A 13378-nucleotide genomic window follows, 5' to 3' on the forward strand; every position below is an offset into this window, starting at 1 on the left:
CAACACATGCGAAATAATAATTGTAGCACAATTGCACCAACAACAACTATGACTGCTACTACTACTACAACAATAACAAAGCGAGCAGAAGAGAAAGAAAAAACCGACGGCAATAGCAGAAGTAGTAACTGAAACGGACGCGGCGAAAACTACAAAAGCGCAACGACTGAGCTGAAGCTGCTGCCCATTGCTGTTACTTCTTCTTCTTTGTGCTGCTGCTGCTGTGACTTGAGCAAATAGCACACACACACACACACACACATACATACCAATGCAATCACTCGCACACGTACTCACACTCACGCTCGATAATTACAATTAAACATGATATACGCACAGCACTCGGCTATTGGGGCCGGCGTTCTGTCACCGCCGCTGCCAGAGCTAAACACAAAGAAATCGATAGATATTGCTGAAAAGAAATAATAGGCGTATGAGCGGCAGACGTGAAAACGTTTGTGTAATTGGAAAAGGAAAAGCAGCCGTGGCAACGGATTGGGGCACAGAAAGAAGTCATGAAGAGCACATTTTTTTACAGCCGCCACAGACGAGGCGACTGCTGCTGTCATCGGTGTTGCCACCTTGTGAGAGAAGACTAAACAAACAACAAAAATAGCTAACTTTTGGTGAATAAATAAATGATTTTGATTTTGATGTACGTAAACAAACGCTTGTTTTTTTTCTGCTATCACTTTGCAATATATTTAATATATATTTGCATATTTGTATTTTAAAGTCAATTGGCTAATCTTGAACTATTAATTACATCCCAATGTGTGTAAACAAATGCTTTAGCTCTTGCTGCTGCTTTCATTTTGCAATATATGCAATATATTTTGGCATATTTATATTTTATAATATAACAATGCAAGGTTTGAAAATTGACCGTAATAGTCGCAGCGTTCTTACTGTTACAGTTTTATCGCTCATCAGTCAGATTTTAGCGTTAAATAAGCGCAATCGGCAGCACCGCTGCTTGTCGCTGCTGATGGCCCCCGTGAGCGCAATGAAAATTTTCGCTCTCATCAATTGCGCGTAGTGCGAGAGATAGAGAGCGCGCGGATATAAACAGCGAGTGCCCCGGCTAGAAAAACGTGTGGCAGCCGCTACTGCTAGCCTATGCGTGTGTGTGTGCAAAGGAGGTAGACAAATGACAAACGGCCACAGAGCTGAGACAAATCAAATGTAGAAAATACAAATACAATGCTAAGCCCATATTAAGGGCCGGCAACAAATTCTGCTTTGTCATTGCCCACCCATACAAACACACATACACACATGGATACCGTTGCATGCAGATGTTCTCTGTTTGTCCTGCAACTGTTCAAACGCGTAAATCAGTGAAAATATATATACACGTACACACCTACACAAGCACATGAGGCACGCACTTACACACAAACTCGCACACAAAGCACGAAATATGAATAGAGCCCAAAGGAACAGCAACAACAACAACACGGAAAATGTACGCAGCGGGGGCGCGCAGCAGCCGAACGACATGCGACACGAAAACGACGACTCGAACAAGCCAGCAGCGCACATTTGCACAGGTGTGTGCATCTGCATGCGATTGTGTGGCAACGCTGCAGCGGCGAGAGACCAATACATACACATTTCAAATGTATGCTGGCTGCGAAAATCAGTTTTTTTCTTTTCTTTTCTGGGTGCTTGCAAAATCAACGCGGGACACACGCCACTCACACTAAATACAACTACAACAACAGAGTTCAGATACAAAACAAATGTAGCAAGAAGCAGCGGGCGCAAAGAAATGAAAATGTAAATGGCGAACTCGCTACGGCAAATAATTACAAGCACAAATATAAGACATTTTATTGCAGTCGCACTTACACAAACACACACACGCATATAAATGCCATAAGCCCACTAAATATCTGTGAAAATGAGCGAAAATCATTGACAAGACGCCGCAAGCTGCTCTGATCTGTCGCGGTAGAGATGCAGCGACAGCAATTACAATTTTTTGAAAATAGAAACAATAAAAATATATTAAATTAAATTTAATATCACCACCCTCACAAGTTAATTGTTAGCCGAAGCACACACACACACTCACACTCATATGCAATTGCACAAGAAAGACAAAAAGACAGGGAGGCGGCAATAATCATTATTATAATCAAACTTCATCATCAAGCGAAAATCGAGCATCGCCATCACACTCACACACACACACATGCATACACGTATATACATACAACTGCACAAAACTCACACAGCGACAGATAGCGAGGTCCATTTTTAATTATACAAAAAGGTAACGAAAAAGAAGCCACTTCATTGCGAACGCATTTTAATTCACGCTTTTAACTGTATATATACATATATATATTCTTTTTACTTTGATTTCAATTTTATTTTGTCTAGCTATGCCAATTAATTAACACATACACGACACACATATATATATATATATATATATATATACATATATATACACATGCACTTGGCCATAATTCGGAAAAAACAATTGAACGTTGACTGCGACTGCGGCTGCTGCTGCTGCGGTCGTCGTCTCGCGAAATACATATTTCTTTTGCCGTTTTTCTCGTCGTTTGGGTTGTCGTTGTCGCCGTCGTCTTGTACTCTCGCTCTCTACTTCTTTCACATTTTTTTCTTCGTTCGAGTGTCTGGTTTTCGTTTCGTCGATTTTGAAAATCATATAACATTTGAAATACGCTCAATACTCGTTTCGTTTTTAGCGCAAATTGTTGCCGGCAACTTTATTTGCATTTTGTTATTACATTTAATTAATTAATCAACTTATTTTTGCCGTTTTACGCAAATTTTTCAGCAGCACTTTGTCAGACATGTACGCACCACATCAAAGACCTCCATTTTGTTTAGCAGCGATTAGAGATGACCGATATACGGTAGGCAGCTCGCAAGTCAAGTATTTTTTAAGTAACGATTAATCGCATTAACATGTACTTGGAAATACGTGCTACTTGTGTGCAAATTTCCGTGTGGATAGAACAAATTGGTTGCAGTTAACGGCTATTTTATTATAGATTTAATTTTGTTGTTTGGCATCTAAGGTCTGAACAGTTATATAAAAAATATGCGGAAAAACGTTTCCGATAACATACTATCGATATGATAGCTACTGTTTCAAGTGCGCGCACTGTGTATGACCGTATAAATTTTGAAATTCGAGAATAAACTTTGCAGCTTCGAGAATTGTATGGAAGTGTTTTCCATGTCTTAAATATTTCCATACTTTTCAATTGTTTATACGAAATAAATATATACTTTTGTTTATGCTACTTTCAGTCTTTTATTGGCTTGACTACTTTTTCTTTCTTCTAGTTCTTCTTCGCTTGCTGTTTCCTTCACTAAAGTATCCATTTCATCAGCCAATTCCTCGTCGCTCTCATCGGAACTGTCGGAAAATACAATTGGTCCTTGACTCTTAACAAACATGATTGTTTTGCCCAAACGGCGTGATTCTGCGCGTAAGAAAAGTTGCCGACAAAACCGATCGATTGCATTTTTGCCCTGATTTTCAGAGAGTCCAAATATGTAGGACCTGTTGAGATATAGGATATAGTAGTTATGAAAAATAAATAATATTATAGAGTACAGTGAAGACTTGCTTGAGAGGACTGCGTATTAGTGGGAGGACTGGTTGAGGGTAATTCATATAGTCTTCACTGTACACTATATATTATATTCTTACAAATTCGCCACATCGTATGGCCCGCGTAGTTGAAATTCATGCAATGCACCGCTACTGAAGATAATATTTCTCGATTTGCCTTTGGTGCAATAGTTCTGTGCCACCTTAATCATATCCTTGCGATTATTCGAGTCTGCTATAGCCGGGGCATACTTTATCTCGAAGTACATGCCCCTTCGCACCGCAATGAGATAAGGTTTACGCTGGATAAGCAAACGAGAGCCGGCAGTTGGATCAAAGGTAATGATATCGCCATTAAAGGACGTGCAGCAGTGCTGTTAGAAGTAAACACAAATTAAATATATATAATGATAGAAATTGATTTAAAACTAGATTTCCATTCAAGTTTTTGTGTGAATTTTAAACTTGATTTGTGCTACGGCGTCTAATCCGCCGTGTTTATTCATCAGCTGTTTCAATAAATAGGGATGACAATAGATTTGAAGGTTTATCGAAAATTGTTATTTTTTCATTTAACTTAATTTAAAGTTAATTAACAAATAATAACAATAACTTTAGCTTCTGCTTGTGTTTCGAAATTTTAGCTGTAGTTTAAAATAATTATTTGCATAAATTAACTATCGATTAAGCAATATTTAAACAAAGCTTATCAATACAAAATTGCAATTTATAAACTGCAGTGAAACCGCGACAAGTGAAAAACAAGGTGCAAAGGAGAAGGTAAAACAAATAACACAATTGCGAGATGCAGTTTATCCACTTACCGTTAGCGCTGCTTCCGTTTTGGGTTGTCCAGCGATTAGGTTAAACTTGCGAAGATTCAACGAAACGCTCTAGAAATTTGATTATTTTAAATTACAGAGTACACACATAAAGTTAATCTCATAGCTTACCATTGCGTGCGCCACATTTGCATCCACATATAAAATAGTTATTCGCTGCAATATCTTTAACTTGTTGGCAAACTCCTTGCGTATATTGTCTATGTTGTGTGGCTCGGGAAACATTTCGGAACCACGTTTACCGGGCTCCTTTTTGCTGTGATCGAAGCTCTGGTCAATTGCTATCGTCTTGTAACCCAGTTCGACCAATTCATTGAGTATGCCACGCAATATCTTGTCATCTTTGTTGTAGGGAATGCAGAAATCGTAAAATCCATTTGTTTGCTCCATTTTCTGTTTAAGCAACAGCTGCAACCGCAAAACGTGCCCACAGCTAGAGTGGCTAACAAAAATTATCGATATTTTTCTATATCGTAAAACGAAACTTAGTCTTGCCGCTAAATTCAAAATTACGCAGTTTCATATATGGGAATGAAGCCTCCTTAAGTTAGTTTGTTGAATAACTATAAAAACAAATTTGACCGGAAAGAAAAAAAATTATTTTTAAAATAAAGCATATTAGCTATTTTATTTTACTATTATGAAATTTTTTTCTAATTTATATTGGTAGCTTTTTTTCTTATCAGTTGTTATTAGCAATCTGTTTAATCAATTATAAATAGAAATTTACTGAGCGATGAAGCTTCACTCATTCATTAGATTCAAATACTACCTTCACTTACTCTAGATGAAAAATGTAAATTCTTAAATTAAATAATTTATAATTTTATCCACGACTTCCACCAACTGTCGACAAATGCGAAAATATATAAAAAATCCAATTTTCCGCTCGCTTTTCATGGATAGAATAACAATTACTTACAAATTAAATATGATTTATAAAGTTGAACTTAATAATAAGAACATGCATTTATACAATAGTTAAGAAATGTTTATATATATATATATTTTATTTCTTTTTTTATTGAGCATATTTACCCAAAGCTTCAAATTTATTGTAAGAAATTTGTATTTCAAATGCTTTTTAACCTTCTTAATTTCTAACGCCTTTTGCGAACCTGAAAATATGTTTTCAGATTTAAGTTATAAAATTGTAGAGAATTTCAGATGCTTTATGCTCCCTTGCTTCTTTTTACTCTCAGACCGAAGAGCCCACAGATCTGTGCTTGGCGAGAACAGAGTTCAATCTAGTTTGGTTTTGCTTCGATGTACTTTCGGCTGCTTGGGCCTTCCGTGTATGAATGCTATAGAAGAGGGAGGAAATGATTAAGGATAATATTAAAAGTGAAGCTTTGTGAAAAGGATGACAACTTTGACAATGCCCCTTTGCAAAATAAGTTACTACGTGTCTATGTATGTATATAAAAGTATTATAGTTGAAAAGCTCCGATTGTATGACAAATTATGGCGAATATACATATACGCCCATAGGGGGCGTGGCAAACCGCAATCTCCCAGTTTAATTGACAGCACTCCTTAACCAAATCAAAGCTCCTGATCGCTTTTCACAGTTAGATCTACACTTGTTTCTACACTCACACTTTGTGCCTTGTCAGTGCGTCCTTGCGGGCAAAGGACTTTCCACAGGTGTCGCAACAATGCTTATTGTCTTCATGCGAGGCCGTATGACGCGTCAAATTATCCTTGCGCTGAAACATCTGGTTGCAGCCTTCATATTGACAGGGATAGACATTGACAGAGCCATGGGCAGTTCTGGAAGGGGAATATCGATTAGCGCCTCCACACTTTATTTCAGAGATTCATTTACTTACTTGAAATGCCGTCGTAGCGATTCGACTGTTGTGAACATTTTCGTGCAATTGTTGCAGCCCCACGAAACGATGGGTGCATCGGGATCGTTCTCCTTGTGCGTGTTTAAATGTCGTTTCAATGCCGCCTTATACCAGAAGGCCTTGCCACAGCCGGGTTCATTGCATTTGAAGCTCTTATTTGCATCCATTTGAAAATTCTTTGCATTTATTTTGCGTTTCTCAGCAGCAAATGCCAAGTCCAGATCCACGTAAAGAAAAGTAAAACTAGCTAATGCTGCACGTTATTTGGAATCACTCAATAGCAGGATTTGTCGCTAGCTATATTGCCGTTTCTGATTATTATTTAAAATTTGTTACAATTTAATGAATAAAATCATTTGTTATTTTTTTTTGTCTTGACACAGATGTGTTGATTGATTGAATACAAAACAGTTCAGTCGGAATTGGTTCACGAGCCTGAACCACTGATTATTTAACAGAGGTGATTTGTATTACGGTATCGGTAAATTATCGAAAAATACTAAAAATACTATGTACTAAAATATTTCATGAAATAGCTAAGATAATAAATAAAAATACTTATTAATGCATACTGAGCAGAATTCAAATTTAACGAAAGTAACGGCGATTAAAATAAACACAATATGAGAATTGCAATAAAACATTATAATGTAAGAATGACTAAATGAATGGAACAATTTAATTATAAATGAATGCCAGTTTAGCTAAGTACTTGTTTAAGTACTTTTTGAATAAATGAAAAACTTTTAATATTTTGTTTTTGGTTTTGTTTTTTGTTATGTTTTTATATTTTTATGTGCACAGCAAGGCATAGGAACAAGCGCACGCATAATTTCCTACATTAGACAGTACAAATTCACTACGATCCCTATTCCGATATCAAGAAACACTATCAGCTAATGGTGGGTCGTCACTTTCCATTGTTGTTGGACTCGTAGCTGAAACAATGGAAACGGAATCATTGTTATTTTCTTGCTTGCAATGGGCTTCGAACTGCTTAGCCTTGGCGCGTCGTGATTTGATGAGTATGCCATGTCCGGGACAATCACAATCATCCGCATAGCATTTGTCTCGGCAGCAAATTCGGCATAGACGAAATTCACACTTGGAACCCAGGGGATTGGCGCACTGCTCGCAATATTCGAGATGACGTTCGTGGCGCAGCTGGCACTGTGCATCCGTTTTGATAGGGCGTCGCTGGCGACGTCTCAGCTTCTTCATGCGCTTCCTGGATATTTCATTGCCAGCATTGTCAAAATATTGTCGCTTTATGCGATTCGGATCGACGGCTTCGCGTTGTTTTTCAGCGATTTTCTGGCGATGTGATTCAGGTGAGGCGCGAATATAGGGCTGGCACAACCAGGGCTGTAGCATGGGCAACTGTAAGTCGGGATTAGTAATTCGATAGCTCTTAAGTGATTCTAATAATTGATATCTTACCTCTTCTATTCCCCCCGCACTCATATTCAGTTCCATTTCTTCCGGCTCATATTTTGCCATTCCCGTATGATATGGCTCATATTTCTCCTGCACCTTGGCCACAACGGCATGGAATTGAGTGAGCTGATTGCCCGTTGCCAGCTGTTCCCTTAACTGGGAATTGGAACGTATATTCATGCTGCAAGGGATAACGATTAGAATAATCTATTTACTGTCTACATTATTTATGCTTACATATGATGAAACAGCTTGAAGAGATGTCCACGTATATAGGATGTGGGACAGGGATATTGATCAACGAATTCTAAGTACTCCTTGGCCATTTGCCAGACCGGTGGTGCAATGCCCTGAAAGATTGCTGGATTATGCAGATTGCCCTCAGCACTCATTACTCCATCAACGCCCGTCTCGTCCAGACAACGATGCACATCATCCAAGCCCAAAATGTTGCCATTGGCAAACATGGGTATCTTAATATGCTCTCGCACATCTTTGATGTAGCTCCAATCCGCAATGCCTGTCAGAGGTCCTTTCTGCTCACGAGTCCGCCCGTGGATGGTCAGCAACTGACAGCCGGCAGCCTCTAGCATTTTGGCATATTGAATTGTCTTCTCCCGATCCTCGAATCGGCGTATTTTACAAGTCACCGGCACAGAGAGTTTCTCATGCAGCGTTCGCACTGCAATTGAATTGAATTTAAATTTAATGGTTTCTAATACATGGATGCATAAAATATTTACCAATGTCTGTGAGCAGCTCCCATTCGTCCTGCAGAAAGGAGCCGTAGTGTCCACGCTTGGCAATCGCCTGTGGACAGCCTAGATTGATGTCCACAGCATCGCAATGATCTTGTGCAGCTAAAGCAGCCTCCAATATTTGCTGTGGATCGTTACCGCAGAATTGTATAATCAATGGTCGATCCTCGGGACAGGTTTGCAGGGCATCCTTGCGATACTTCAGATCGGTGGCAAACAGATTCGCATGATACATGGGTGAATAGCAGAGCTGTGCCCCGTAACGCCGGCAGAGCATACGCCAGGCCAATTCACTTTGATCCACCATTGGAGCAACCACATAGCGTGGTGAGCCCAACACCCGGTGATAGAAATCATAGCCAGCCAGCTTGGGCTCACGGATTTCATTTACCATTTCTGGCAGCTGCAATTTCAATGAATTGAAAATTAAAGACACATTTTAAAGCTATTTAAGATATTCTTAATACAATTTTGCCACATATCTCGGAGAGCTTCTATATTAAATTCAATTATATTTCTAAAAATTAAGTTTCCCTATTTAAATGAATTTGTTTAAGTACATCGATAAACGATAGCACTTACTTGCACATCTCTCATCTTCCCATTTGCAGCGAATTTTCATATCGATCCTTTGAGCAATTATCACATATGCTGCTCACATACTTGTTTTTGCCTGCGGCGAATTCATTAGACTCATTCACGAAAGTGAAATGAGTATATTGGTTTTGTGCAATGTCCGTCTTGCTGTCCGTCCGTCTGTCCGTCTGTCCGTCTGTCCGTCTGTCCGTCTGTCCGTCTGTCCGTATGAACGCAATCTATTTCGGCGCTATTGAAGCTAGAGACTTGAAATTTGGAACACATACTCGTGTATATCTCCGATTTATAAAGTGTTAAAATTTTCCCGATCCGCCCACTAGGGGCGTGGCAAATCGGAAAATGCATTTTCCGATATACCAGAAATCATGTTTGTTGAAGAGCTAGAAAGCTGAAATTTGGTATGTAGGTCCGCGCCAACCACCCAAGATCACAAGCTATGGCGGATATATCTCCGCCCATTAGGGGCGTGGCAAATCGGACAAAACTGTATCTCCTAAAGTTATAAACCTAGAATGCTGAAATTTTGCACGTAAGCTAATGTTTTAATTCTATGAAGATGGATGAAAAAATTATATATCTACGTCCCTTAGAGGCGTGGCAAATCGGACCTGAAGATATAGTGATTTTTCGAATTCTGCTATATTTTAGGCACTATTGATGCTAGAGATCTGAAATTTGGTATATATACGCGGGTTGATCACCCAAGTCCAACGAGCTATGGTAGATATATGTCCGCCCATAGGGGGCGTGGCAAACCGCAAAAGTTTATATCTCCTACAATTTAAGAGCTAGAAGCTTCAAATTTGGATAGTTAAGTTACTGGTAGCCTCCTCTATCGATGCCCCGAAAATAATTTTTAAGCCTCTTTAGGGGCGTGGCATATCGAAAAATACCCTGTAATTTTCACATTTTTTGAGCGTAAGAATTCAAATTTTGCATTTAGGTAACCGGTTACTCGTTCTAAGAACTGGCTAAAATTGAGGAGTCGACGGCCACTAGGGGCGTGGCAATCGGCATTTACAGTGCCCGTATCGCGACATTTATATGCGTCAGCCATCTATTTATGCATTTGTACATATAAATAAGCTTAATAGATATTCATAATACAAAAGGAAACATTTTTATGAATTTAAAAAAATTTAAAAGAAGCTAAAATAACAAAAATTTGCAATTTACAAAAAAGTGTTTTCCGCGGGATTTGAACTCGCACCCAACCCAAACAGCATGTTTGTCAAAATAGCTAAAATAATAGTCGTCGGCGCTTCAGCCTACAGCACCACCGCGTCGTTTCGATCAATAGAAGTTAAAACGAAATCACATTATTGTTATGACGCCACATAGCAAAGAAAAGCCAGAGTGGTGGCTGGAAATTCAAAAACAATGCAAAGACAAATCAATCGCAACGAGATTCTTAGAATATGCTAGAGTACGCATTTATGTGTGCATACATACACACATACAAATGAGCGCGTGTATAAGGCTGGAATGCTTGATGCTATGCGTGCAGACTTACATATATACATATGTATGTATTTGCATATATGTATTTGAGGGCTATTTAAGAAGAAACAAATTTAAACTTATAAAATTATTCGACTAAGAAAATGAAAAGTATTAAGTGCCATTCAGTCAAGCTCGCACCTTCCCAATAAAATATCTATTTTATAAAAAACGAAAAATGTATGAAAAAAAAAAAAAAAAAAAAAACATAGTAGAGGTTCGAACCTCCCTACTCTAACGTTACTTGCGTCGCCCTTAGCACCCACGCCATTGCTTTGCTCGAGCACTCAGCTGCTAAAATAGAATAGCTTAATAAGAGAGCGTCATCAGACAAAACTACAGTAACGGCTAGAAAGTCCAGAAATCAATCGAAATTCTAAGAATGTGAGAAAAGGCGCGCTTCTGTCTGTACGCATAGAATAGACGATGAGTGTGTGCACATGTATAGTAAAATCGCGCTGATCTGCTGCTAGCTTGAAGCCGGTATCCAATATATGGATATAAATACATGTATATTATTAAAAGTCAAAATTGTATAAATTATATACATATGCATGTAATTTGAATGCAATTATGCAATGATCATAGCAATAGCTATCGATGATTTTCCCATTTTAAATGGGATCATGCCCTGTTTTTTGTTGCGCACTAGACTTGAAAATTGCACTATATACTCTGGTTGACAGCGTTTGGGCTGTGAATGAGTCTTCTGCAATCGGTATCGCCCGACTGCAACGTTCTTACTTGTTTTTTACTGTTCTTTGACATATGAAGCGGCGTAATTGACAAACTTTTGCACTGCTGCGCGCAATTGTGAAAAAGCCGCTGGGAGTAATTTTTTTTTCCAACTGCTACACACAAGCTAATTAGCGGCACATTAGCTTTTTGCTAAAATATATGAAAATGGAGGAGAAAAACCTAGGTGCGGCCGTGCGGCAGCAGTTATACAAAGCGCCAAGCCAAATAAATTTACAAGGGCCACCAACTGTGGGCGGTTTTGACGAATTACTTTAAGTTCGCTCCAATTACGAGTGCATGTATGTACATATGTCTGTATGTGTAAGAATGTATGTACATATGTACGTTTCTCTGTGTGTGCGCGTGTGTAACAGTGCCCTGAACAGAGGCCGGCTTGTATTTTCACTTTCCACACGATGAATTCGCTTTCGAGCGAACCGCGTGCAGAGCAGCGTTAACAAAATGCGCTTAAATTCAGTTACGAGGCAAATGCAACAATAACTAACAATGAAGCACTAATTGAGTTATGCTACGAGTTGCATGCACTTGCAAGTTGCAACGCGCTACGCAGCTTAACGAAATTTTCAATTCAGCCATCGATACCCATCAGCAGACACCGCGGCAAAGTTCGTTTAAGCCGCTTAAAGTAGTTACACAAAAATGCACTGTAGCAAATTTTAAGGCTATTCATTTTTTTATTGCAAATAAACATGAAAAATACAAATTTTACATGATCACAAATCTAGGTTTTTCAAAAGTAAGTATATGTACATATGTATTTAGGTATATTATATTTTGAACTAAATTTATATTCAATTTATTACAACGTACAGAGAACTTGCATAACTGTAAATCTGTTTCGCCGTGCTACATGCACACACAACGAGAAAAACTTTTTATATTGAAAGTTTACTGACCGGAATTGGCATTGCAATATTATCAATAGCAGCAGCAAGTTCTGCTCATTCTCTGCCGCAACTCTGCGCGTTAGAGCGGAGACTTTTCGTTCAATAAGCACAAATGAACAGAAGCTCTAGTTCCTGAACAGCTACTAATATGCTGCGTTCAGCTTGAAAAGAACCTGTTGTGAACGCAGCGACTCAATTCTAATGCGTGCCAAAGCTTCTCCGTCTTTTGCAACTTCTAGAAATTTTCGCAAGTTGAAAAGTTTTTCTTTTCTCTATTTTTAGACTCATTCACGAAAGTGAAATGAGTATATTGGTTTTGTGCAATGTCCGTCTTGCTGTCCGTCCGTCTGTCCGTCTGTCCGTCTGTCCGTCTGTCCGTCTGTCCGTATGAACGCAATCTATTTCGGCGCTATTGAAGCTAGAGACTTGAAATTTGGAACACATACTCGTGTATATCTCCGATTTATAAAGTGTTAAAATTTTCCCGATCCGCCCACTAGGGGCGTGGCAAATCGGAAAATGCATTTTCCGATATACCAGAAATCATGTTTGTTGAAGAGCTAGAAAGCTGAAATTTGGTATGTAGGTCCGCGCCAACCACCCAAGATCACAAGCTATGGCGGATATATCTCCGCCCATTAGGGGCGTGGCAAATCGGACAAAACTGTATCTCCTAAAGTTATAAACCTAGAATGCTGAAATTTTGCACGTAAGCTAATGTTTTAATTCTATGAAGATGGATGAAAAAATTATATATCTACGTCCCTTAGAGGCGTGGCAAATCGGACCTGAAGATATAGTGATTTTTCGAATTCTGCTATATTTTAGGCACTATTGATGCTAGAGATCTGAAATTTGGTATATATACGCGGGTTGATCACCCAAGTCCAACGAGCTATGGTAGATATATGTCCGCCCATAGGGGGCGTGGCAAACCGCAAAAGTTTATATCTCCTACAATTTAAGAGCTAGAAGCTTCAAATTTGGATAGTTAAGTTACTGGTAGCCTCCTCTATCGATGCCCCGAAAATAATTTTTAAGCCTCTTTAGGGGCGTGGCATATCGAAAAATACCCTGTAATTTTCACATTTTTTGAGCGTAAGAATTCAAATTTTGCATTTAGGTAACCGGTTACTCGTTC

At 38.8% G+C, this 13378-nt stretch overlaps 4 protein-coding genes across 20 annotated transcripts in view; all 4 read right to left on the minus strand.

Annotated features, from left to right (window-relative positions):
• kis (chromodomain helicase DNA binding protein kismet) overlaps positions 1–2954 on the minus strand; it is a 46820-nt gene extending 43866 nt beyond the window's left edge. For 15 of the 16 annotated variants that reach the window (XM_089465195.1, XM_089465190.1, XM_089465191.1 and 12 more), the window contains exon 1: positions 2845–2954. The gene's annotated coding sequence lies outside the window, so the exon portion shown is untranslated. Of the gene's footprint in view, positions 1–2768 lie in introns of all 16 variants that reach the window. The other variant, XM_089465181.1, reaches the window with a different exon arrangement.
• Positions 2955–3008: 54 nt separating this feature from the next.
• Positions 3009–5613, minus strand: Rpp30 (ribonuclease P protein subunit Rpp30). Its single transcript, XM_018001498.2, has 5 exons — positions 5485–5613; positions 4558–5009; positions 4429–4497; positions 3704–3978; positions 3009–3553 (listed from the first exon to the last, which is right to left on the minus strand). The coding sequence occupies exons 2-5, from the start codon at positions 4834–4836 to the stop codon at positions 3283–3285; spliced, it is 894 nt and encodes a 297-aa protein (XP_017856987.1). The 5' UTR covers positions 4837–5009; positions 5485–5613; the 3' UTR covers positions 3009–3282.
• On the minus strand, positions 5433–6762 carry LOC108609762 (P43 5S RNA-binding protein-like). Its single transcript, XM_089465219.1, has 3 exons — positions 6279–6762; positions 6046–6219; positions 5433–5750 (listed from the first exon to the last, which is right to left on the minus strand). Exons 1-3 carry the CDS (start codon positions 6464–6466, stop codon positions 5645–5647), a joined length of 468 nt encoding a protein of 155 aa, XP_089321345.1. The 5' UTR covers positions 6467–6762; the 3' UTR covers positions 5433–5644.
• Positions 6763–7042: 280 nt separating this feature from the next.
• Dus1 (Dihydrouridine synthase 1) overlaps positions 7043–13378 on the minus strand; it is a 37732-nt gene continuing 31396 nt past the window's right edge. Inside the window, exons 1-5 of one of the 2 annotated variants that reach the window (XM_018001492.2) lie at positions 9077–10450; positions 8480–8897; positions 7974–8418; positions 7740–7917; positions 7043–7679 (exon numbers count right to left, since the gene is read on the minus strand). In XM_018001492.2, the coding sequence (XP_017856981.1) occupies positions 7179–7679; positions 7740–7917; positions 7974–8418; positions 8480–8897; positions 9077–9091 (1557 nt within the window). In that variant the 5' untranslated portion in view covers positions 9092–10450 and the 3' untranslated portion in view covers positions 7043–7178. Of the gene's footprint in view, positions 7680–7739; positions 7918–7973; positions 8419–8479; positions 8898–9076; positions 10451–13378 lie in introns of those variants that run through there. The other variant, XM_018001493.2, reaches the window with a different exon arrangement.

Source organism: Drosophila arizonae, chromosome 3 (genome assembly GCF_054131065.1).
Source record: "Drosophila arizonae isolate 15081-1271.41 chromosome 3, UAZ_ARI_1.0, whole genome shotgun sequence".
In the NCBI taxonomy this organism is placed as follows: Eukaryota; Metazoa; Arthropoda; class Insecta; order Diptera; family Drosophilidae; genus Drosophila; species Drosophila arizonae.

What these genes read in the sequence shown, in the direction of transcription:
- Rpp30 (XM_018001498.2), bottom strand. Translation starts at nt 4,836, where the DNA reads ATGGAGCAAACAAATGGATTTTACGATTTCTGCATTCCCTACAACAAA. An exon ending in CAAATGTGGCGCACGCAATG is followed by an intron (nt 4,498 to 4,557) that starts GTAAGCTATGAG and finishes TCAAATTTCTAG; the next exon opens with AGCGTTTCGTTGAATCTTCG. An exon ending in AAACGGAAGCAGCGCTAACG is followed by an intron (nt 3,979 to 4,428) that starts GTAAGTGGATAA and finishes TACTTCTAACAG; the next exon opens with CACTGCTGCACGTCCTTTAA.
- LOC108609762 (XM_089465219.1), bottom strand. Translation starts at nt 6,466, where the DNA reads ATGGATGCAAATAAGAGCTTCAAATGCAATGAACCCGGCTGTGGCAAG. An exon ending in TCGCTACGACGGCATTTCAA is followed by an intron (nt 6,220 to 6,278) that starts GTAAGTAAATGA and finishes TTCCCCTTCCAG; the next exon opens with AACTGCCCATGGCTCTGTCA. An exon ending in GCACTGACAAGGCACAAAGT is followed by an intron (nt 5,751 to 6,045) that starts GTGAGTGTAGAA and finishes CCTCTTCTATAG; the next exon opens with CATTCATACACGGAAGGCCC.